This window comes from Cherax quadricarinatus, chromosome 36 (genome assembly GCF_038502225.1).
Source record: "Cherax quadricarinatus isolate ZL_2023a chromosome 36, ASM3850222v1, whole genome shotgun sequence".
NCBI classification, from domain to species: domain Eukaryota; kingdom Metazoa; phylum Arthropoda; class Malacostraca; order Decapoda; family Parastacidae; genus Cherax; species Cherax quadricarinatus.
The window spans coordinates 9556785-9581246 of NC_091327.1; the positions used below are offsets into that span (position 1 = coordinate 9556785).

General features: G+C 40.1%; 1 protein-coding gene across 1 annotated transcript in view; it reads left to right on the top strand.

The window, feature by feature from the left end:
- The window catches only part of Gpb5 (Glycoprotein hormone beta 5), a 321402-nt gene that overhangs the window by 190557 nt on the left and 106383 nt on the right, over positions 1-24462 (top strand). The window contains exon 3 of the mRNA XM_070091702.1: positions 13277-13360. Coding sequence (XP_069947803.1) covers positions 13277-13360 — 84 coding nt within the window. The remainder of the gene's footprint in view (positions 1-13276; positions 13361-24462) is intronic.

Here is a 24462-nt window from a genome sequence, read left to right on the forward strand (position 1 = left end):
TAACTTCACATCGTCTGCAAACAAGGACACTTCTGAGTCTATCCCTTCCGTTATGTCGTTCACGTATACCAAGAACAGCACAGGTCCTAGGACTGACCCCTGTGGAACCCCGCTTGTCACAGGCGCCCACTCTGACACCTCGTCGCGTACCATGACTCGTTGTTTCCTCCCTGTCAGATATTCTCTGATCCATTGCAGTGCCTTTCCTGTTATGTGTGCCTGGTCCTCTAGCTTTTGCAGTAACCTCTTGTGAGGAACTGTGTCGAAAGCCTTCTTGCAGTCCAAAAATACGCAGTCGATCCACCCCTCTCTCTCTTGTCTTACTTCTGTCACCTTGTCATAAAACTCTAGTAGGTTTGTGACACAGGATTTTCCTTCCCTGAAACCGTGCTGGTTGTCAATTATACACTTGTTTCTTTCCAGGTGCCCCACCACTCTCCTCCTGATGATCTTCTCTATGACCTTGCATACTATACACGTTAGAGATACAGGTCTGTAGTTTAGTGCCTCATGTCTGTCTCCCTTTCTAAAAATTGGGACTACATTTGCCATTTTCCATACCTCAGGGAGTTGCCCAGTTTCAAATGATGTGTTGAAGATCTTTGTTAATGGCTCACACAATATCTCTGCTCCCTCTTTAAGGACCCATGGAGAGATGTTGTCTGGTCCCACCGCCTTTGAGGTGTCAAGTTCGCATAGCAGCTTCTTCACCTCCTCCTTGGTTATATGTACGTCATCCAGCACTTGCTGGTGTGCCCCCCTGTTCTGATTTCTTGGAGTCCTACTGGTTTCCACTGTAAATACCTCTTTAAATCTTGTGTTGAGCTCCTGACATACCTCTCGGTCGTTTCTTGTGAATTCCCCATCACCCTTCCTCAGTCTGATTACCTGGTCCTTGACTGTTGTTTTCCTCCTGATGTGGCTGTATAACAGCTTCGGGTCAGTCTTTACTTTTGATGCTATGTCATTTTCATATTGTCTCTGAGCCTCCCTTCTTATCTGTGCATATTCGTTTCTGGCTCTTCGGCTGATTTCTTTATTTTCCTGAGTTCTCTGTCTTCTGTACCTTTTCCATTCTCTAGTACACCTAGTTTTTGCCTCCCTACACCTTTGGGTGAACCAAGGACTCGTTCTGTTCTTCCCATTATTTCTGTTTCCCTTGGGAACAAACATCTCCTCTGCCTCCTTGCATTTTGTTGCTACATAGTCCATCATTTCTTGTACTGGTTTTCCTGTCAGTTCCCTCTCCCACTGAATGTCTTGAAGGAAGTTCCTCATGCCTGAGTAGTTCCCCCTTTTGTAGTTTGGTTTTTCCCAGCCTATTCCTGCTACTCTCTCCACTTGGAGCTCAACTATGTAGTCGAAGCACAGAACCACATGATCACTAGCTCCCAGGGGCCTTTCATACATGATACCCTCGATGTCCGAACTACTCATGGTGAATACAAGGTCCAACCTTGCTGGTTCATCCTCTCCTCTCTCTCTGGTAGTGTCTCTAACATGTTGATGCATGAGGTTCTCCAGTACCACATCCATCATCTTGGCTCTCCATGTTTCGGGACCCCCATGGGGCTCCAGGTTTTCCCAGTCAATCTCCTTGTGATTGAAATCACCCATAACTAGTAACTTTGCTCCCCCCATGTGTGCTCTCCTGGCCACCTCGGCTAGTGTGTTGATCATTGCTCTGTTGCTCTCATCGTATTCTTCTCTTGGCCTCCTGCAGTTCTGTGGTGGGTTGTACATTACTGCAATTATCACCTTATGTCCCTCAGACTGGATTGTTCCTACTAAGTAGTCCCTTTCGCCCATGCCATCCATTCCTTCCATTTTCTCAAAACCCCACTGGTTTTTAATGAGCAGTGTGTGTGTGTGTGTGTGTGTGTGTGTGTGTGTGTGTGTGTGTGTGTGTGTGTGTGTGTATATGTGTATGTGTGTGTGTGTGTGTGTGTATATACTCACCTAATTGTAATCACCTAATTGTGGTTGCAGGGGTCGAGACTCAGCTCCTGGCCCCGCCTCTTCACTGATCGCTACTAGGTCCTCTCTCTCTCTGCTTCCTGAGCTGTATCATACCTCTTCTTAAAACTATGTATGGTTCCTGCCTCCACTACTTCACTTGCTAGGCTATTCCACTTCCTGACAACTCTATGACTGAAGAAATACTTCCTAACGTCCCTGTGACTCGTCTGAGTCTTCAGCTTCCAGTTGTGACCCCTTGTCCCTGTGTCCCCTCTCTAGAACATCCTATCTCTGTCCACCTTGTCTATTCCCCGCAGTATCTTGTATGTCGTTATCATGTCTCCCCTGACCCTTCTGTCCTCCAGTGTCGTCAGTCCGATCTCCCTCAACCTTTCCTCGTACGACATTCCCCTGAGCTCTGGGACTAGCCTTGTTGCAAACCTTTGTACTTTCTCTGACTTCTTGACGTGCTTCACGTACTCACCTAGTTGTACTCACCTAGTTGAGGTTGCAGGGATCGAGTCCAAACTCCTGGCCCCGCCTCTTCACTGGTCGCTACTAGGTCACTCTCCCTGAACCATGAGCTTTATCGTACTTCTGCTTAAAGCTATGTATGGGTCCTGCCTCAATTACATCGCTTCCCAAACTATTCCACTTCCTGACTTCTCTGTGGCTGAAGAAATACTTCCTAACATCCCTTTGATTCATCTGTGTCTTCAGCTTCCAACTGTGTCCCCGTGTTGCTGTGTCCAGTCTCTGGAACATCCTGTCTTTGTCCACCTTGTCAATTCCTCTCAGTATTTTGTAAGTCGTTATCATGTCCTCCCTATCTCTCCTGTCCTCCAGTGTCGTCAGGTTGATTTCCCTTAACCTCTCCTCATAGGACATACCTCTTAACTCTGGGACTAGTCTTGTTGCAAACCTTTGCACTTTCTCTAGTTTCTTTACATGCTTGGCTAGGTGTGGGTTCCAAACTGGTGCCGCATACTCCAATATGGGCCTAACGTACACGGTGTACAGGGTCCTGAACGATTCCTTATTAAGATGTCGGAAGGCTGTTCTGAGGTTTGCTAGGCGCCCATATGCTGCAGCCGTTATTTGGTTGATGTGCGCTTCAGGAGATGTGCCTGGTGTTATACTCACCCCAAGATCTTTTTCCTTGAGTGAAGTTTGTAGTCTCTGGCCCCCTAGACTGCCCTCCGTCTGCGGTCTTCTTTGCCCTTCCCCAATCATCATGACTTTGCACTTGGTGGGATTGAACTCCAGGAGCCAATTGCTCGTCCAGGTCTGCAGCCTGTTCAGATCCCTTTGTAGTTCTGCCTGATCTTCGATCGAGTGAATTCTTCTCATCAACTCCACGTACCATCTGCAAACAGGGACACCTCGGAGTCTATTCCTTCCGTCATGTCGTTAACAAATTCCAGAAACAGCACTGGTCCTAGGGCTGACCCCTGTGGGACCCCGCTGGTCACAGGTGCCCACTCTGACACCTCGCCACGTACCATGACTCGCTGCTGTCTTCCTGACAAGTATTCCCTGATCCATTGTAGTGCCTTCCCTGTTATCCCTGCTTGGTCCTTCAGTTTTTGCACTAATCTCTTGTGTGGAACTGTGTCAAACGCCTTCTTGAAGTCCAAGAATATGCAATCCACCCACCCCTCTCTCTCTTGTCTTACTGCTGTCACCATGTCATAGAACTCCAGTAGGTTCGTGGCACAGGATTTCGCGTCCCTGAAACCATGTTGGCTGCTGTTGATGAGATCATTCCTTTCTAGGTGTTCCACCACTATTCTCCTGATAATCTTCTCCATGATTATGCATACTATACATGTCAGTGACACTGGTCTGTAGTTAAGTGTTTCATGTCTGTCTCCTTTTCTAAAGTTTGGGACTACATTTGCTGTCTTCCATGTCTCAGGCAATCTCCCTGTTTCGATAGATGTATTGAATATTGTTGTTAGGGGTACACATAGCGCCTCTGCTCCCTCTCTCAGGACCCATGGGGAGATTATCTGGCCACATTGCCTTTGAGGTATCTAGCTCACTCAAGAGCCTCTTCACTTCTTCCTTGGTTGTGTGCACTGTGTCCAGCACTTGGTGGTGTGCCCCATCTCTCCGTCTTTCTGGAGCCCCTTCTGTCTCCTCTGTGAACACTTCTATGAATCTCTTGTTGAGTTCCTCACATACTTCACGGTCATTTCTTGTTGTCTCTCCTCCTTCCTTAGCCTGATTACCTGGTCCTTGACTGTTGTTTTCCTCCTGATGTGGCTGTATAACAGTTTCGGGTCAGATTTGGCTTTCGCTGCTATGTCGTTTTCATATTGTCGTTGGGCCTCCCTTCTTATCTGTGCATATTCGCTTTTGGCTCTACGACTGCTCTCCTTATTCTCCTGGGTCCTTTGCCTTCTATATTTCTTCCATTCCCTAGCACACTTGGTTTTTGCCTCCCTGCACCTTTGAGTGAACCATGGGCTCATCCTGGCTTTTTCATTATTCCTGTTACCCTTGGGTACAAACCTCCTCTCAGCCTCCTTGCACATTGTTGCTACATATTCCATCATCTCATTAACTGGCTTCCCTGCCAGTTCTCTGTCCCACTGAACCCCGTTCAGGAAGTTCCTCATTCCCGCGTAGTCCCCTTTCTTTTAGTTTGGCTTCATTCGTTCTAGCCTTCCTGCTTCCCCCTCCACTTGTAGCTCTACTGTGTATTCGAAGCTAAAAACCACATGATCGCTGGCCCCAAGGGGTCTTTCATATGTGATGTCCTCAATATCTGCACTACTCAAGGTGAATACTAAGCTGGTTCATCCTCTCCTCTCTCTCTTGCAGTGTCCCTTACGTGTTAGTACATGAAGTTTTCCAGTACCACCTCCATCATCTTAGCCCTCCATGTATCTTGGCCCCCATGTGGCTCCAAGTTCTCCAAATCGATCTCCTTGTGGTTAAAGTCACCCATGATCAGGAGCTTTGCCCTGCATGCATGAGCTCTTCTGGCCACTGCAATCAGCGTGTCAACCATCGCTCTATTGCTGTCGTCATACTCTTGCCTTGGCCTCCTGCTGTTCTGTGGAGGGTTATACATCACTGCCATTACCACCTTGGGACCTCCAGAGTGAAGCATTCCCGCTATGTAATCACTTTCTTCTCCGCTGTCTCCTCTCTCCAGCTCATCAAAATTCCATCGGTTTTTGATCTGCAGTGCCACTCCTCCCCCCCCCTGTTACCTCTGTCTTTCCTCAGGATCTGGTATCCCGTTGGAAAGATGGCATCTGTTATCATACCTGTAAGCTTCGTTTCTGTGAGAGCTATGATGTCCGGTGATGCCTCTTTGACTCTTTCGTGCCACTCCTCCCACTTATTTGTTATTCCATCAGCATTTGTGTAACATACCTTCAGTTTCCTTTCCAACACTGTGGTTTGGGGGGCCTGTGAGGGTGGGAGACCTGGTAGCATACTGTGGGATTCTATAGCTGGGTGTTGGGTGGAAGCTATTGGTATGGATTGTAGTGTGTGTTGGGATGGTGTGGTAGGTTGTGGGGTTCTGAGGATAATTGTGTGTGTGCTTGGCCTTGCTGCTCTGTTCTGCTCTGACTGACCTCTGCTGGTTCCATCCTTGTTTCCTTTCCTAGATCCTTTTGCTTTTTTGTCCTCTCCCTCAGCTGCTGTCGTTCTGTTTGTGTTCTGTCTCTGTCTAGGAACACCCTCTTGTACTCTTCCGAGTATTTCAACCGTGGTTTCTCTTGGAGGGTCCTGTTCCGCACTGTTTCATTCCTGAGAATCAGCTTGATCGGTCGGTTTCTCCCCTTCAAGTACCCCCCTATTCTATGAAAATTTACAGTCTCGTCCATCTCTTCTTTACCTATTTCTGTGATGATTTTCTCAATCTCCTTTCTTTCTTCATGCCGCCTTTCAGTGTGTCCTTTTCTCTCTCTCCTGAAGCCCATGGATAAACACTGATTTTGATCTTTCCTACTCCCATTGCCTCACTCTCTGTGACTTTGGATCCCGTCTGTATGTGGTCATTTTCTCCCTTGATTCTTCCAGTGGCTCTTGGTAGCGTGGTTGTGCCTCAGCATTCGACCTATCACCCTCTCCATCTGCACCCAGCTGTTCTTCCCTTTCACTCCTTAGCATAATTCATATCTCCTTCCTTCCTGTTCGGCCTCTCAGCTTCATATGCTGTGTGTGTGTGTGTGTGTGTGTGAGTGAGAGTGTGAGAGTGTGAGTGTGCTCACCTATTTGTGGTTGCAGGGGTCGAGTCTTAGCTCCTGGCCCCGTGTGTGTGTGTGTGTGTGTGTGTGTGTATGTGTGTGTGTGTGTGTGTGTGTGTGTGTGTGTGTGTGTATGTATGTATGTGTGTGTGAGAGAGAGATCAGTAGTATGTTGTAACCAATAATGCTAGTAGGTTATAACTAGCAACAATAAACAATAGTAGGGTAAAACTAGTAACAATAGCATGTTGTAACTAGTAACAATAGTAGGTTATAACTAGTAAAAATAGTAGGTTATAACTAGTAACAATAGTATGTTATAACTACTAACAATAGTATGTTATAACTAGTAACAATAGTAGCTTATAACTACTAGCAATAGTAGCTTGTAACTAGTAGCAATAGTAGCTTATAACTAGTAACAATAGTATGTTATAACTACTAACAGTAGTAGGCTGTAAATAGTAACAATAGTAGGTTATATCAAGAACAATAGTATATTATAACTAGTAACAATGGGTCATAACTAGTAACAATAGTAGGTTCTATTTAGAAACAATAGCAGGTTATAACTAGTAACAACAGTAGGTTATAACTAGCAACAATAATACGTTATAACTAGTAACAATAGAATGTTATAACTAGTAACAAAAGTAGGTTATAACTATAAACAATAGCAGGTTACATCTAGTAACAAAAGTATGTTATAACTAGCAACAGTAGCAGGTTACAACTAGTAACAATAGTAGTTTATAACTAGCATCAATAGCATGTTATAACTAGCATCAATATTAGGTTGTAACTAGTAACAATAGTAGGTTATAATTAGTAACAATAACATGTTATATCTAGTAACAAGAGTATATTTTGAATAGTTGCAATGGGTTATAACTAGTAACAATAGTAGGTAATAACTAGTAACAGTAGTATGTTATAACTAGAAACAATAGTATGTTATAACTAGTAACAATAGTAAGTTATAACTAGTAACAATAGTATGTTATAACTAGTAACAATAGTATGTTATAACAAGTAACAAAATAGGTTATAACTTGTAACAATAATAGGTTATAACTAGCAACAATAGTGGTTATAACTAGTAAAAACAGTAGGTTATAACTAGCAACAATAGCATGTTATAACTAGTAACAATAGTATGTTTAATTAGTAACAATGGATTATAACTAGTAACAATAGTAGTTTATAACTAGTAACAATAGTAGGTTATAACTAGAAACAATAGTAGGTTATAATTAGTAACAATAGCAGGTTTTAACTAGAAACAATAGTAGGTTATAATTAGTAACAATAGTAGGTTATAACTAGTAACAACAATGTTATAGCTAGTAACAATAGTAGGTTATAACCAGTAACAATGGGTTATAACCATTAACAATAGTAGGTTATAACTAGTAACAATAGTGTGTTATAACTAGTAACAATGGTTTATAACTAGTAATAATAGCAGGTTATAACAAGTAACAATAGCATTTTATAACTAGTAATAATAGAAGGTTATAACTAGTAACAACAGCGGGCTACAACTGGTAACAAAAGCAGGGCATAACTAATAAAAGCAACAGGTTATAACTGGTAACAATAGCGGGTTATATCTAATAACAACAGCAGGTTATAGCTAGTAACAATAGAAGGTTACAACTAGTAACAATAGCAGACTATAACTAATAACAATAGTAGGTTATATCTAGTATCAGTAACAGGTTATAACTAACAACAATAGTATGTTTTAACTAGTAGCAATAAAAGGTTATAACAAGTAATAATAGCCGGTTACAACTAATGATAATGCCAGGTTATGACTAGTAACAATAGTAGATTATAACTAGTAACACCAGGATGTTATAACTAGAACAATAATATGTTATAACTAGAACAATAATATGTTATAACTAGTGACAATAGCATGTTATAACTAGTAAGAACAGTATTTTCTGACTCGTAACAATAGTGTATTATAACTAGTAACAATAGTATGTTATAACTAGTAACAATAGTATGTTATAATTAATAACAATAGCATGTTATAACTAGTAACAATAGCAGGTTATAACTAGTAAGAATAGGAGGTTATAACTAGTAACAATATCAGATTATAACTAGTAAGAATACGAGGTTACAACTAGTAACACTATCAGGTTATAACTAGAAACAATAACAGGTTATAACTAAAAAGAATAACAGGTTATAACTCGCAACAATAGCAAGTTATAACTAGAAACAATAACAGGTTATAACTAAAAACAATAACAGGTTATAACTCGCAACAATAGCAAGTTATAACTAGAAACAATAACAGGTTATAACTAGTAACAATAGCAGTTTATAATTAGCAACAAGAGCAGGTTATAACTAGTAACAACAGCAGGTTATAACTAGTAACAACAACAGGTTATAACTGTTAAACTGGCATTTACAAAGCTCAATAAATATTTAAAATTTTCTTTATGATTGACACAAGTTATCATATGGTAAATAAAATTTCAACTTGCTCCATAAATATGACAGATTATAATATAAAAGTTCCCCCCTCCACCCAGAAAAAATAGAAACCGTCCTCTTAGTAAGATACATCAGAGCTTGAAGTTTGATCATGATCGGAAAAAAAAAGGTATATAGACAGACAATGGTTATAAATGACCATAATTTTTAAAGGGGTGGACCGGTAAGCCAGCGGAAGGCCTCGGTCAGATGACCAAAAGCTCCAAAGGCGGGTCATCATCTGACTAAGACCCGCGTCAGGAAACATTTGTCCTGTTTCCTGACGAACCTTACCTAACCTAACCTAATGATCGGAAGAGGCATTCTCAAGCTACTGCAATGAAACCAATATTACAGTTTGTTCAATAATAGTGAAAAAATTGAGTCGTATGATGTTCATTAGGAATTCAGACTTTCCTTTATGTAAGATGCAATGAGGTTTAAAGTCGAAAGCCGATCAGAAGAGGAATTTTCGAGATACTGAAGAAAAACACTAGAAGAGGTAAAAGATCTCGGATAATTAGTGTAGGTATTCTCGTTCAGGAAATACCTTATAATTAATTTAGTTAAATATTCTTGAAGGAATAGCTTCAAGTGGTGGCCAAGGAGTTTTGCTTTCTTGTCATCCTCCAAATTATTATTTATTGAAAAGGCCATATCTGATCGGCTTTAAATTTTCATTGTTAGTTTACCGCATCTAGGAGAGATTCTTGCAACTATTGGTACATGCAGTTGCTTTATGATTAAAGTTATATTGTAGGTTCCAAGGAATAGATCTGATAACTTTTAAAATCCTCGTCTGCTTGGCTTCCAGCATTCAGTATTAATATGTTCTACTTAGACAATTGCAGAGAGATTAGCTGATGTGTGTATGTGAGCAATGGCCAATTTTATGCTTAAAATCGCGCAAAAATTTCGATAAATAACGTTAAGTATACTTGAGTGTTCCTCTTGAACGTCTTTATTTTTTAATGACTGATGCATCTTATGGACAGGATAGTACATAGTCCTTCTAGCTCACGTAGACGAAAATTCCCTGAGTGAAAACCTAGTTAAAAAATCGCAATTGTTATTAATTATGCGATGGCTGTGAAAAGTCATTCTAGATGGGCTTCAAATTTTAAGCACTGGTGTGTCTTTCTGATCACAAGGTTCAATTTTTTATTGAACAGAAAAATCCAAATTTGTTACCATATTCTCCGGCATATAAGGCGCACGATGATTTGAGACATATTAGACGGTGTTTCCAAGCAAAAGCAGGCAGGAATAAGAGGAAAGGCACTGTAATACATGACAGGAAGGAAACAAAGAGTGATGGTACGTGACCACGTGTCAGAGTGGGTACATGTAGCGAGCTGTGTTCCACGAGGGTCAGTCCTAGGGCCTGCGCTGTTTCTGGTACATGTGAATGACATAACAGATGGGATAGAATTAGAAGTAACACTTATGAATCGTTCCCTTCTGTTTGAAGAAGATTTGAAGCTAATGAGAAGAATTCAAACGGATGAAGATCTGGTAGGACTAAAAAGGAATCTTGACAGGTTGCAAGCCTGGTCCAAAATCTGGCTCCTGGAGTTTAACCCTACTAAGTGAGAAGTCATGAAGATTGGGGAAGGTCAAAAAGACCTCAAACGGAGTATAGGCTAGGGGGTCAGAGGCTAGAAACCTCACTCAAGGAGAATGATCTTAGGTGAGTATTATACCGAGCATATCTCCTGACGTGCACATCAACCAAATAACTGCTGCAGCATATGGGCGCCTGGCAAACCTAAGAACAGCGCTTCGACACCTGTGTAAGGAGTCATTTAAGACACTGTAGACCGTGTTCGTCAGGCCCATATTGAAATATGCTGCACCAGTCTAGAACCATATCTTGTAAAACACGACAATAAATTGGAGTAAGTGCAAAAATTTGCACCAAGACTAGTCCCGGAGCTAAGGGGTATGTTAAGGGAAATCAACCTGATGACACTGGAGGACAGGAGGGACACGGGAGACATGATAACGGCATCAAAAACTGAGAGGAATTGACAAAGTGGATTGTGAAAAAATGTTTAGAGATGGAACACAGCAACAAAGGGTCATAACTGGAAGTCGAAAACTCAGATGAGACCTAGGAATGTCAGGAAGTATTTCTTCAGTCAAGAAGTAGAACAATCTGGAGAGTGATGTAGTGGAGGCAAGATCCATATTTAGCTTTAAGAATAGATACGATAATGCTGATGATGCAGAGAGAAAGTGGACCTAGTAGCGATCAACAAAGAAACTGGACCAGGAGCTGTAAATCGACGACTACAACCACAAACAGATGAGTATAAAAAGTTGAACTCATACATATGCACTCGTGTAAATGCACACTCACATTAATATAGGCTAGTACAAGTGAACATGCTTTAATTCCTTCCCACCAGAGCAGAAGTCACAGCTCCTGGGCTGTGTTTAGTTTTAAATCAAAACATGATTAAAAATTAAGCACATGAATACATATCAGCAATATTATATCCTGAAGATATTAAGCAACTTATACAGTGTTAAACATTCACATTAAGAGTCAGAGTGAGGATCATGCTTTTAACTTCATTATTAATTTGGGAGTTTCATTAACAGACACTAACCCCCCAGGGATCCTGCAGTGCAGTTCACTGTTTTCAAGCCATTTACCCAGAATGAGCAGGCAAGAAATTAAGGGAAGAATTAAACTGCAACGATATATGTATATTTAATTAAACAGGACAGATATATATATTATATATATATATATATATATATATATATATATATATATATATATATATATATATTATTATATATATATATATATATATATATATATATATATACTATATATATATTTATATATATATATATACATATATATATATATATATATATATATATATATATATATATATATATATATATATATATATATATATACTATATATATATTTATATATATATATATATATATATATATATATATATATATATATATATATATATATATATATATATATATATATATATATATATATATATATATATATATATATATATATATATATATATATATATATATATATATATATATATATATATATATATATATATATATATATATATATATATATATATATATATATATATATGCAAAAAAAACAAAAAACACTGTGAGAAAGTGAACATAAAAGCGGTTTCATGATTTCTTTCTTGATTTCTCTGTAAAAATAATTGAGCAGTAGGTTATTTATTATGAAATTTGATTCAATTATATTTCACCAACCATAGACTTGCTTGATACAACTTTCTCGGTCTTTTGAAAATCAACTGGAAGGTTAAAATCTTTCATATGAATAAACACAACATAGACACTTGTCCATTTCTAATGCTTTATGTTATTGTAATCTTAGTTCAAAGTTTTTCCAGTTTGACCTTAATGAACTTTATCACATTTTAGACACAGCTATCAGCAGTTTTTTGGGGGGATTTCTTCTATCAGATTTTTTTTCACTGTATCAAGATTTTTCAATACAACTTTCATATTAAAATTCTTAAGGTGAGAAGGTGTTATAAAAATGTTTTCAAGGTAAGGAAGAAGTATAATTTTCTTGGTTGAATATGATTATTTGTCCTTTCTCGAACTGTATAATATATTTCTAGATATTTTGAAGAATTTATCAATTAAGTATTTTGGGTAATTTAGATCATTAGCAGCTTCATAAATCTTCAAGATTCCTCCACTACCTGACTCCTCCAACAATATATAATTGTTTTTTCTTATTTCTGTGTTAGGATGAAGAATCCACTTGTGGCAAAACGTTTTTCCTAATAAATGTCTTGAACTGTACATAAGTGTCTTTATCCACATCTTGTCGGTATGACCATTTTGACCGAAGTTGACTGAAGAAGTCTAAAGCACAGGCGAAACATTTCAACACTGAAGATGCCCAGTTGTTGTATATGTCTTACTCATCAACTTGTCGGTATTATATACCATTTTTAACATTGATGGGATGTACTCTGATGCTAGTAAAAGGCTCTTCATCGAAGGAATTAGAGCTTTCTTCCCTTCGTCAGATCAAACTTGATAACTTTTCTTTCCCCAGGCACTGTATCATCCTTATTAAGAGTTTAGTTCTTGCCCTTAAGAGTTTAGTTCTTATCCTTAATAGTTTAGTTTTATCTTTAATAGGTTAGTTCTTATCCTTAATAATTTAGTTTTTATCCTTAAGAGTTAGTTCTTATCCGCAAATATAATTATAACCCATCTTCATGTTCGCATTGTATGACATCTAAAACTCTCCAGTTCACAGGTGCACATGTGTGTTGTAACAAGTATTGTTCCCTCGTATCGTCTTTAGGTTCTCTTGCATCCTTCTCAAAGTAACGAGTGTTCTTCTGTCTGTCTTCAGGTTTACAAGTGTTGTTCCCTTGTTTCGACCTCAGGTTCACGATTGTTCTGGCTTTCCTTATTCTCAGGTTCACAGTTATTCTTCCCTTTCTTATACCCAGGTTTATTATTGTTGTTCTCTGGCATCGTCCTCAAGTTAACAAATGTTCTTCTCTGTCTCTTCAAGTTCACAAGTGTTGTTCCCTTGCTTCCTCAGGTTCACAAGAGTGACGATGATGGTCGGGTGTGCTGGGATTTCGTCAACGTCATGAGTTGCTGGGGACGGTGTGACTCCAATGAGGTAAGTAATGCCTCACACTACATTTATAAGGTCCTTGTGGTTAAAGCGGTACTGGTACTTTATCACGAAGCTAAGGACTTCTCTTCAGGCCTCTGGTATCAAGTCGTGCTATTAACGAAGTGTCTACCTGGAGTCTACCTGGAGGGTATTCCGGGGATCAACGCCCCCGCGGACAGGTCCATGACCAGGCCTCCCGGTGGATCAGGGCCTAATCAACGGAGGCTGTTACCGCTGGCCGCACGTAGTCCAAAGTACTAACCACAGCCAGGCTGATCCGACACTGACTTTGGGTATCTGTCCAACTCCCTCTTGAAATCAACCGGGGGTCTATGGCTCGTGGGTGGAAGGCTGTCTTGGGCCCCGGACACTTACTGCGTTTTCTCTTAGTGTATTAATGGCGCCCTTACTTTTCGTTGGTGATATGTTGCATCCCTTGTCAAGTCTTTTGCTTTCGTAGGGAGTGATTTCTGTGTGCAGATTAGGGACCAGTCCCTCTAGGATTTTCCAGGTGTAGATCATGATGCATCTCTCTCGCTTGAGCTCCAGTGAGTACAAGTCAAATACTTCCAAGTGTTCCTAGTAGTTAAGGTGTTCGACGGAACTTATATGTGCAGTAAGGGTTCTTTGTACATTTTCTAGATCTGCGATTTCATCTTCCTTGAATGGAAATGTTAATGTATAGCACAGCAGTATTCCAACCTAGAGAAACCAAGTGATTTTAAAAGGATCATCACTGACAAGGTATCTCTTGTTTCGAACGTTCTCATTATCCATCCTAACATTTTCCTCGCAGATGTGATAGTGGCACTGTTGTGATCCTTGAAGGTGAGACCGTCAGGCATTACCACTCCCAGGTCCTTTACATTACTCTTCCGCTCTTTTGTGTGATTAGAGTTCTAGCTTTTATTTCCTCCAGTTTTCTATAAAGGACTAGTTGAATTTGTCTTCATTGAATATCATATTGTTCTCTGTTGCCCATTGGAAAACTTGGTTTATATCTTCTTGGAGATTTATTGTGTTCTCAACAGATCACACTCTCATGCAGATCCTAGTATCGTCTGCAAATGATGATGTTAAAGTTTACCTCTCTGTCTATGTTTGATATGAGGATGAGGAACAGGATGAGGAGAGTACTGGGCCTTGTGAAACAGAGCTCTTCACATTGGCAGCTTCCGATTTAACTGTGTTTACCACTACTCTTTGTGTTCGACTGGTTAGAAAGTTGAAGATCCATCTGCCCTCTTTGCCAGTTATCCTTTCGCACTCATTTTGTGTGCTATTACATCATGATTGCACCCGTCAAAGGCTTTTGCAAAATCTGTGTATACTACAACTGCATTCTGTTTTTCTTCCAATACATCCAAGTCCATATCATAGTGGTCCAGTAGTTGCGAGAGGCATGAGCGACCTGCTCTGAACTCATGTTGCCCTGGATTGTACAACTGCGGTCTGCAATCCTGCTTCTTAGAACTCTTTCAATTATTTGTATGATGTGGGACATTAGAGCTATTCTTCTACAGTTCTTAGTTATTGCTCTGCTGCCACTTTTATGGAGTGGGGCTGTATCCGTTGTTTTTAGTGACTGTGGAATCTCACCTGTGTCTATGCTCCTTCTCCATAGTATACTTAGGGCCCGCGAAAAGGGTTTCTTGCAGTTCTTAAGCTGTCCTCTAATCACTAGCCGACTCCAGGAAACCTTGCTTTCATCTCACTGAGATGACTTGCAGGATCGTGGCTTTGTTTGTGGTGCGCTGAGTACGGTGTGAGAGCTGTGAAGTAAAGAGCTAAATGAGCTCCAGTGAGGTGAACACCAGCCAGAACACTTGTTGCATTCGTTACATACATCAGTACTTTTTCTATTTTTTTTACCTGATCTATTAGGTTTGGATTCTATGCTGGTGCTGCGTACTCGAAGTTGGGCCTTACATGTGTCGTATTGTATACAGTGTCGTGAATGACTGTCGAGTTTTCTGAAGGCTAATCTTATATTTACCAAATTAGGATTCAATGTTAATGTTATTTAGTTGTGTGCTTTTGGTGATATGTTCGGCACTGTGCTTACCCCTCGATCTTTATCTGTGAATGAGATTTACAGCCTCTGTCCCTCTTCTCCAATTTTCATAACCTAATATTTGCAAGGGATGAATTATAGTAGTCACTTGTCTGATCAGCTCTGTAGTTTGTCCAGGATCTTTTGCAGCCTTTCCAGGTCCTCGCTGGCTTTTATTATCATTAATTTCACATCAACAGTGAACAGGAATATGTCTCTTCTGTTAGGTCATTCACATGTACCAGACACAGTACCAGTCCAGTACCAGTCCCCATACAGATTCTTGTTACACTTGCCCATTCTAACACTTCTTCACGGTAAATCAATCTCTCTCTCAAGTAATGTACTCCTTGATCCACTGTAGTTCATTTCCTGTTATTCTTGTCTGCTCCTCAAGTTTTTGTTTCTGAATCTTGTGAGATAAAATGTCAAAATGCCTTTTTAAAATCCAAAAAATATGCAGTCCCCTCCCTCCCACCTTCTCTTACATTGTCATAGAATTTCAGAAGCTTTGTGAGATGTACCATATCTATACCCATTTTGATGTTTTTTATGTAATCACTTATCTGTTAGTGCTCCACTACTTTCCTTTTGGTTGTCTTCTCCATTACTTTACATAATGCACATTTCTATGATACTGGTTTGCAGTTCATTGCATCCTGTATGTTTCCTTTCTTAAAAATTGGGACTACATTCACTGTATTTCAGGTCTTTGGCAAATGTCACGTATCCATTAACTTGTAAATTTTAGCTACCAAGTGAGTCACTGCTTCTGCCCCTTCTCGCAGAATGGATTCCATGTTGACACTTTGCAAGATTCCTTTGCCTATGATATATCAAAATCACTCATGAATTTTTTCTACTCCATATTGTGTGTATAGTCTTGTGGCTTTTCTCTTTTACATCAAGAATCCCTCCTAAAATTATTTGTTCAGATTCTCAGACTTATTTTTGCGCTTTGTGAACTCTCTTTTTTCTCCTGTCTTATTTCCTAGACTCTTACTGTTGTATTTCTTCCGAAGGATTTTTGTAGCAGTTTTGGTTCAGATTTAGCTTTTACTGCTGTGGTATTCTCACGTTATTGCTCAAATTATCTTCTCCTCCATGGATATTTGTTTCTGGCATTTCTTTTCACTTCTCTGTTGTCTTCTGTATTTTGCTTTCAGTTTTTCACCACGATTTTGCACTTTTGTTTTTCCTATCTTGTTCTCTTTGTTCTTACCTCTGCTTCTTCTTCTGGGTGGGAAGTCATCTGTTTCAGAAATGTGGTTTCTCCTTTACCCACTCATCTATTCTTCCCTTAATGTAAACTTCTAGAAGATATTTAGAATTCAATACTGTATGGTCGCTAGCACTAAAAGGCCACTCATAGTCTGACCTGCCTATGTCAGATGTACTTATAGTATATACAAGTTACAGTCTGTCTGCCTTATTCACTCCCATTTCACTTGTTGTGTTCCTTGCATGATGACAAATTAAGGTTTCAGTCACCACCGCCATCATCTAAGTCCTCCATATATCTTACTCCGGTGTGGGTCTGAATTCTCCTTGTCTGTTTCTTTGTAGTTAAAAATCTCTTGTTATTAGTGTCCTTACTCTGGTCATTCGGTCTCTTCTTACCACTTCCATTACGATGTCACCCACTGTATACTTGTCGTTCTCTTATTGCTGTCTTGATCTCCTGCTGTTTGGTGGTGCGTTATAAATCATCACTATTATTACTCTGATTCCCTTAGTCCTGAATGTGTGTGTGTATTATGTATTCATTTGACTTATTTCTCTTTTTCTCCTCCGAATTCATAACTCCACAGGTCTCGTATTATAAGTGCCATCACTCCTTTCCCCTCCCTGCCCTGTAGTCTTTTTATTTTGTTATTTACTTGGTATCCTTATAGGAATGTGACATCTGTTATCATTTCAGTTAGATTTTTTCTCTGTAAGAGCACTGATATCTGAAGATATCTCTTCTATTCGTCCTCTCAGTTTGTCACTGTTGTTTTATGTTCCATCTGTATTAGTATACCGTACTGCATTATGGTTTGTAGTGTCAATACATGTTATCTATAAGGGCGTGGATACTGAGTTACTGTGGAAGTCAGTGTAGCCCTGGAATTGATCCTGTTGAGAGGGTGCAGCACTGGTATGTGAGAGAGCAAGTGCAACACTGATGTGTGTGTGCGAGAGAGCAACTGCAACACTGGTGTGTGTGAGAGAGCAACTGCAACACTGGTATGTGAGAGAGCAATTGCAACACTGATGTGTGTGACAGCAACTGCAACACTGGTGTGTGTGAAAGAGCAACTGCAACACTGGTATGTGAGAGAGCAATTGCAACACTTGTGTGTGTGAGAGCAACTGCAACACTGCTGTGTGTGAGACAGCAACTGCAACACTGGTGTGTGTGTGGGTGTGAGAGCAACTGTATCACTGGCATGTGTGAGAGTGACTGCAACACTGGAATGTGAGAGAGCAAGTGCAACACTGGTGTGTGTGTGTGTGAGAGCAACTGCAACACTGGTGTGTGTGAGATTGCCTGCTAGACTGGTATTTGTGAGAGTGACTGCAGCACTGGTATGAGTGAGAGTGACTGCAACACTGGTATTTGTAAGAGAACAAGTGCAACACTGGTGTGTGTGTAAGAGAGGAACTGAAACGCTGGTGTGTGAGAGAGACTGCAACACTGGTGTATGTGAGAGAGCGACAAGAACACTGGTGTGAGAGAGTGAATGGAACACTAGTGTGAGAGAGTGTCTGCAACACTGGTATGTAAATGATCAACTGCAGCATTGATATTAGAGAGAAAGCGACTCCAACACTGGTGTGTGAGAGCGACTACAACACTGGTGTGTGTGAGAGAGCGACTGCAACACTGGTATGTGAGAGTGACTGCAACACTGGTGTGTGTGTGCAAAAGTGACTGCAACACTGGTGTGTGTGTGAGAGAGTGACTGCAACACTGGTGTGTATGAGAGAGCAACTGCAAAACTGGTTTGTGTGAGTGACTGCAGTACTGGTGTGTGTGAGAGAGCGACTGCAACACTGGTGTGTGTGAGAGAGCGACTGCAACACTGATATGTGAGAGAGATAAAATGCAACACTGGTGTATATGAGAGTGACTGCAACACTGGTGTGGGTGAGAGAGTGACTGCAACACTGGTGTGAGAGAGCGACTGCAACACTGGTGTGAGAGAGCAACTGCAACACTGGTGTGAGAGAACAACTGCAACACTGGTGTGAGAGAGCAACTACAACACTGGTGTGAGAGAGCAACTGCAACACTGGTGTGAGAGAACAACTACAACACTGGTGTGAGAGAGCAACTGCAACACTGGTGTGAGAGAACAACTACAACACTGGTGTGAGAGAGCAACTGCAACACTGGTGTGAGAGAACAACTGCAACACTGGTGTGAGAGAACAACTGCAACACTGGTGTGAGAGAGCAACTACAACACTGGTGTGAGAGAGCAACTGCAACACTGGTGTGAGAGAACAACTACAACACTGGTGTGAGAGAGCAACTGCAACACTGGTGTGAGAGAACAACTACAACACTGGTGTGAGAGAGCAACTGCAACACTGGTGTGAGAGAGAGACCCCAACTCTGGAGTATGTACGTGTGTGAGTGAAAGAAAGAGGTAAATAGGTAAATAGATAGATGAATAGATAGATAGATAGAGAGAGAGAGAGAGAGAGAGAGAGAGAGAGAGAGAGAGAGAGAGAGAGAGAGAGAGAGAGAGAGAGAGAGAGAGAGAGAGAGAGAGAGAGAGAGAGAGAGAGAGAGAGAGAGAGAGAGAGAAAGAGAAAGAGAAAGAGACTACAACACAGGTTTAATTAAAGTTTTTAAGCTTCCGAAATTTTTTTGTGTCAGATTTACCTGAAAAAAATTTCAGGGTTTCGTTTTTCTGGCTGTTCAGAAAATCTGGAAATTCAGTTTGTGCCAGAGCGAGTCAAGTTGCGACGCCTCCTAACAACCTGGCGACTTTTAAATGTATTTCGTAACTTTGTCTTCAAGAATTTCGTGTGCGGTTCCAAGGTCTTCCAACATTCTCTCCTTTGAGGGTGAAAGAAAAACAACACCAACGAGGAGAAGGCAGAGAGAAAATGCCTTCCCCGCCTCCAGAAAAATGTATGACAGCAAGGGCAAAACGGAGATAAAATATTATTGAAATTTTAATTTACCAAAAATCGGTTTAAACAAAAATTATAGGGATAATATATAAATTAAAATTAAGTCATTTTTTTGAGGTTGAGTGTTATTAAACTGATGGAACTTTTACTATGGCAGCCAGTGTTAAAAACTATGTATTCTGTACAGAGCAAAGTGTAAAATTTATGGTGAAACAAAAATTTGTACAGAAATGCCTGGTAGATCAATACTTATAGCATAAGAATCTTTAATTTATAATTTTTTTTATTTTATTGAGAGCATAACTTATACAAACATAATACATATATATAGTACAAAACTGTTGAGAACAATAATTACATACATAAATTATCACACACGCACACGGATTTGAAGAGATGTTAGACTTTACCTCCTCAAAATTACAGCAGAAATAATAATAAAGGGGTGTTTATTACCAATAAAATCTTAAAAGATTTTGTATTAAATAACTAAAAAAGTGAATAAATCCTGTCATAAAAAGAATAAATATATAAAGAAAAGGGTAATTAAAGCAAAATATAGTAAGACAGTCTACAAGCAAGAGGAGTTACAATAATTTCTCCGATAATGAAGGTGAAACAACAGTGTTACTGAGTTTCCCAGAGATAATAATTCAACTACTTTAAGCCATATGTATCCACTGGAACAAAACAAATACAGTAGCCAGTCCTTGTGGCTAGCTTCTTCGATAGCGTACAGACGTCATGTAAGTCGAGACAACACTCAGGATGAGTCAATCTTCTGCCAACAGAAGAGTAAATCTCTTCCATTTGGGTGAATCAAGAATACAAATGAAGACGATAGTGGCCTTGAACAAGGTACAGATTAACTGAGTTGATTCACACATGAACATTAAGGTACATAAATTCCCTCGACTTTAACAGTGCCTTCCCCTCAACTTTGACTGCACAACTCCCACGCAATTACCTAGGAAGTCATGTTAAGTGCTCAGGTCCACTCGCCCTGGTGGCTGACCAAGCCTAAGTATTAAAGACTGATGTAAAAATCTCGCTGAGTTACTTAAATTTACTGATAAACGCAGCAACATTGAAAGCTACAGTGTTCAGGACACAAGAGACAGCTACACAGGAGTTTTCTTACTTAGAAAAATTACAGTAATCTCTATATTCCATAAAACAACAGCTGCAATAAAATAACCAAAGATAACAGGAATGTTGACGTAGACAGGATGTGGCAGCTGTAGGCTTATTAATTCACTACTTCTCCAGGATTCTGTGAAAAGGAAAAGAAGTTGACCGAAACCAAACAGAGTAGATGAAGGAGACGTTAAGGTTAAGGTAACAGTATCCAGCGAAGTGGTGACTCACAGCAACACATGGCTGTCCTAGTAGTCCCTCACAGTGAAGAAGAAACTCAGATCAACACATGGCTGTCCTAGCAGTCCCTCACAGTGAAGAAGAAACTCAGATCAACACATGGCTGTCCTAGTAGTCCCTCACAGTGAAGAAGAAACGCAGATCAACACATGGCTGTCCTTGTGCTCCCTCAGAGTGAAGAAGAAACTCAGCTCAAGACATGGCTGTCCTTGTGCTCCCTCAGAGTGAAGAAGAAACTCAGCTCAAGACAGCTCACAGTGAAGAAGAAACTCAGCTCAAGACATGGCTGTCTTTGTGCTCGCTCACAGTGAAGAAGAAACTCAGCTCAAGACATGGCTGTCCTTGTGCTCCCTCAGAATGAAGAAGAAACTCAGCTCAAGACATGGCTGTCCTTGTGCTCCCTCACAGTGAAGAAGAAACTCAGCTCAAGACATGGCTGTCTTTGTGCTCCCTCACAGTGAAGAAGAAACTTAGCTCAAGACATGGCTGTCTTTGTGCTCCCTCACAGTGAAGAAGAAACTTAGCTCAAGACATGGCTGTCTTTGTGCTCCCTCACAGTGAAGAAGAAACTCAGCTCAAGACATGGCTGTCCTAGTAGTCCCTCACAGTGAAGAAGAAACTCAGCTCAAGACATGGCTGTCCTAGTAGTCCCTCACAGTGAAGGAAAATCTCACCACTGAATCACAAGTCACACACAACATTAATTTATTATAAATTTAACATTTTCCTTAACATACGTGTTTCTATTGTTATTTGTCAGCTTACAACAATCATTCCACATGCAAATGCCCCATTAGCTATAGAAATTCGAATTTAAATATGAAAAATATTCAAATTTTAGTGTCAGAAATAAAAATTTTAATGAAAAAGAATTTTGTTTGTGGAAATACAAATAGTAGTTGAAGAAATACAAATTATGGTAATAGAAATAATAATTTTAGCTGCAGAAATGAAAGACGAAGATGAACAGCTTTAGCAACAAGAGGGAGAAAAAATAATTAATTTTTATTATTTCTGAATATTTATTTTTTTTTGCTAGGCGTTGACCATGAAAAACCAGAATTGTGGTATCAGGAAACTGGTTTATTCTTCCCTCTGTTGCTGGTGGTTTATGCTTCCCTCTGTTGCTGGTGGTTTATTCTTCCCTCTGTTGCTGGTGGTTTATTCTTCCCTCTGAAGCTGGTGGTTTATTATTCATTATGCTGGTGGTGGTTTATTTTTCCCTCTGTTGCTGGTGTTTTTTTTGCCTTTGGGTATTGCTGGTGGTTTATTCTTCCTTCTGTTACTGGTTGTTTATTCTTCCCTCTGTTGCTGGTGGTTTATTCTTCCCTTTGTTGCTGGTGGTTTATTCTTCCCTCTAATTAATGATGATTTTTCTCCCACTGTTTCTTTAATGGCGGTTTATTTTTTCCTTTGTTTGCCAATGACAGTTTATTCTCCCCGTGTTAATGGTGGTAATTAGAGTAATTTATTTTCACCTTTGTTTTTTAGTAGCGGTTTATTCTTGCTTCTGTTTATTAGTGGTGGTTTATTCTCACCTATGTTAGTGGTGATTTATTGTCACCTATATTAGTGTTGGTTTATTCTCACCTATGTTAGTGGTGGTATATTCTCGCTTCAGTTTGTAAGTAGTGGTTCACTCTCACCTTTGTTAGTGGTGGTTTATTCTCACCTATGTTAGTGGTGGATTATTGTCACCTATGTTAGTGATGGTTTATTGTCACCTATGTTAGTGTTACTGACAAGTGTCACCTGACAAGTGCCACCAGACAAGTATTACTGACACGTACCACCTGACAAGTGCCACCAGACAAGCGTTACTGACAAGTGTCACCTGACAAGTGCCACCAGACAAGCATTACTGACAAGTGTCACCTGACAAGTGCCACCAGACAAGTGTTACTGACAAGTATCACCTGACAAGTGCCACCAGACAAGTGTTACTGACAAGTATCACCTGACAAGTGCGACCAGACAAATGTTACTGAAAAGTGTCACCTGACAATGGTTGATGACAAATGTCATCTGGCAAGTGCCACCTGACAAGTGTCACCTGACAAATGTTACAAGACAAGTGTTACCTGACAAGTTCCACCAGATAAGTGTCACCTGACAAATGTCATTCGACATGGATTTGTGCCACAGATGTCAGCACTCACTGATCATGTGTCACAGATGTCAACAGTCATGTGCCGAAGATGTCAACACTTACTGATCATATGTCACAGATGTCAACACTCACCAGTCATGTGTCACAGATGTCAACACTCATGTGTCACAGATGTTAGCAGTCCGCAGTCATGTATCACAGATGTCAATACTCACCATTCATTTGTCATAGATGTCAACACTCGGCAGTCATGTGTCACAGATATCAAAACCCACTGGTCATGTGTCACGCTACAACAAGTGGTGCACACTGCGGATGTATCTAGAAATGCCATGAAAAGAGCAGAACAGAAGAGAGCGCAGCGCAGCACTCTGCAATCTGCGCTTCTCTGCTCCTACTGTTATGTTTCACTAGAAGAATTTAGAGTCAGCATTCATTAGTAGACTTTGGAATACACTAACGTATATTTGCATAGCGGTTTTCACTAGTGTCATGGTGAAGAAATGTTGGTGATGAGTGATGTTTGTGTTGGTGATGAGTGATGTTTGTGTTGGTGATGAGTGATGTTTGTGTTGGTGATGAGTGATGTTTCTGTTGGTGATGAGTGATGTTTGTGTTGGTGATGAGTGATGTTTGTGTTGGTGATGAGTGATGTTTGTGTTGGTGATGAGTGATGTTTGTGTTGGTGATGAGTGATGTTTCTGTTGGTGATGAATGATGTTTGTGTTGGTGATGAGTGATGTTTGTGTTGGTGATGAGTGATGTTTCTGTTGGTGATGAGTGATGTTTGTGTTGGTGATGAGTGATGTTTGTGTTGGTGATGAGTGATGTTTGTGTTGATGATGAGTGATGTTTGTGTTGGAGATGAGTGATGTTTGTGTTGGTGATGAGTGATGTTTGTGTTGGTGATGAGTGATGTTTGTGTTGGTGATGAGTGATGTTTGTGTTGGTGATGAGTGATGTTTGTGTTGGTGATGAGTGATGTTTGTGTTGATGATGAGTGATGTTTGTGTTGGTGAAGAGTGATGTTTGTGTTGGTGATGAGTGATGTTTGTGTTGGTGGTGAGTGATGTTTGTGTCGATGATGAGTGATTGTGTTGGTGATGAGTGATGTTTGTGTTGGTGAAGAGTGATGTTTGTGTTGGTGATGAGTGATGTTTGTGTTGGTGGTGAGTGATGTTTGTGTCGATGATGAGTGATTGTGTTGGTGATGAGTGATGTTTGTGTTGGTGATGAGTGATGTTTGTGTTGGTGATGAGTGACGTTTGTGTTGGTGGTGAGTGATGTTTGTGTTGGTGGTGAGTAATGTTTGTGTTGGTGATGAGCGATGTTTGTGTTGGTGATGAGTGATGTTTGTTTTGGTGGTGAGTAAGGTTTGTGTTGGTGATGAGTGATGTTTGTGTTGGTGATGAGTGATGTTTGTGTTGGTGATGAG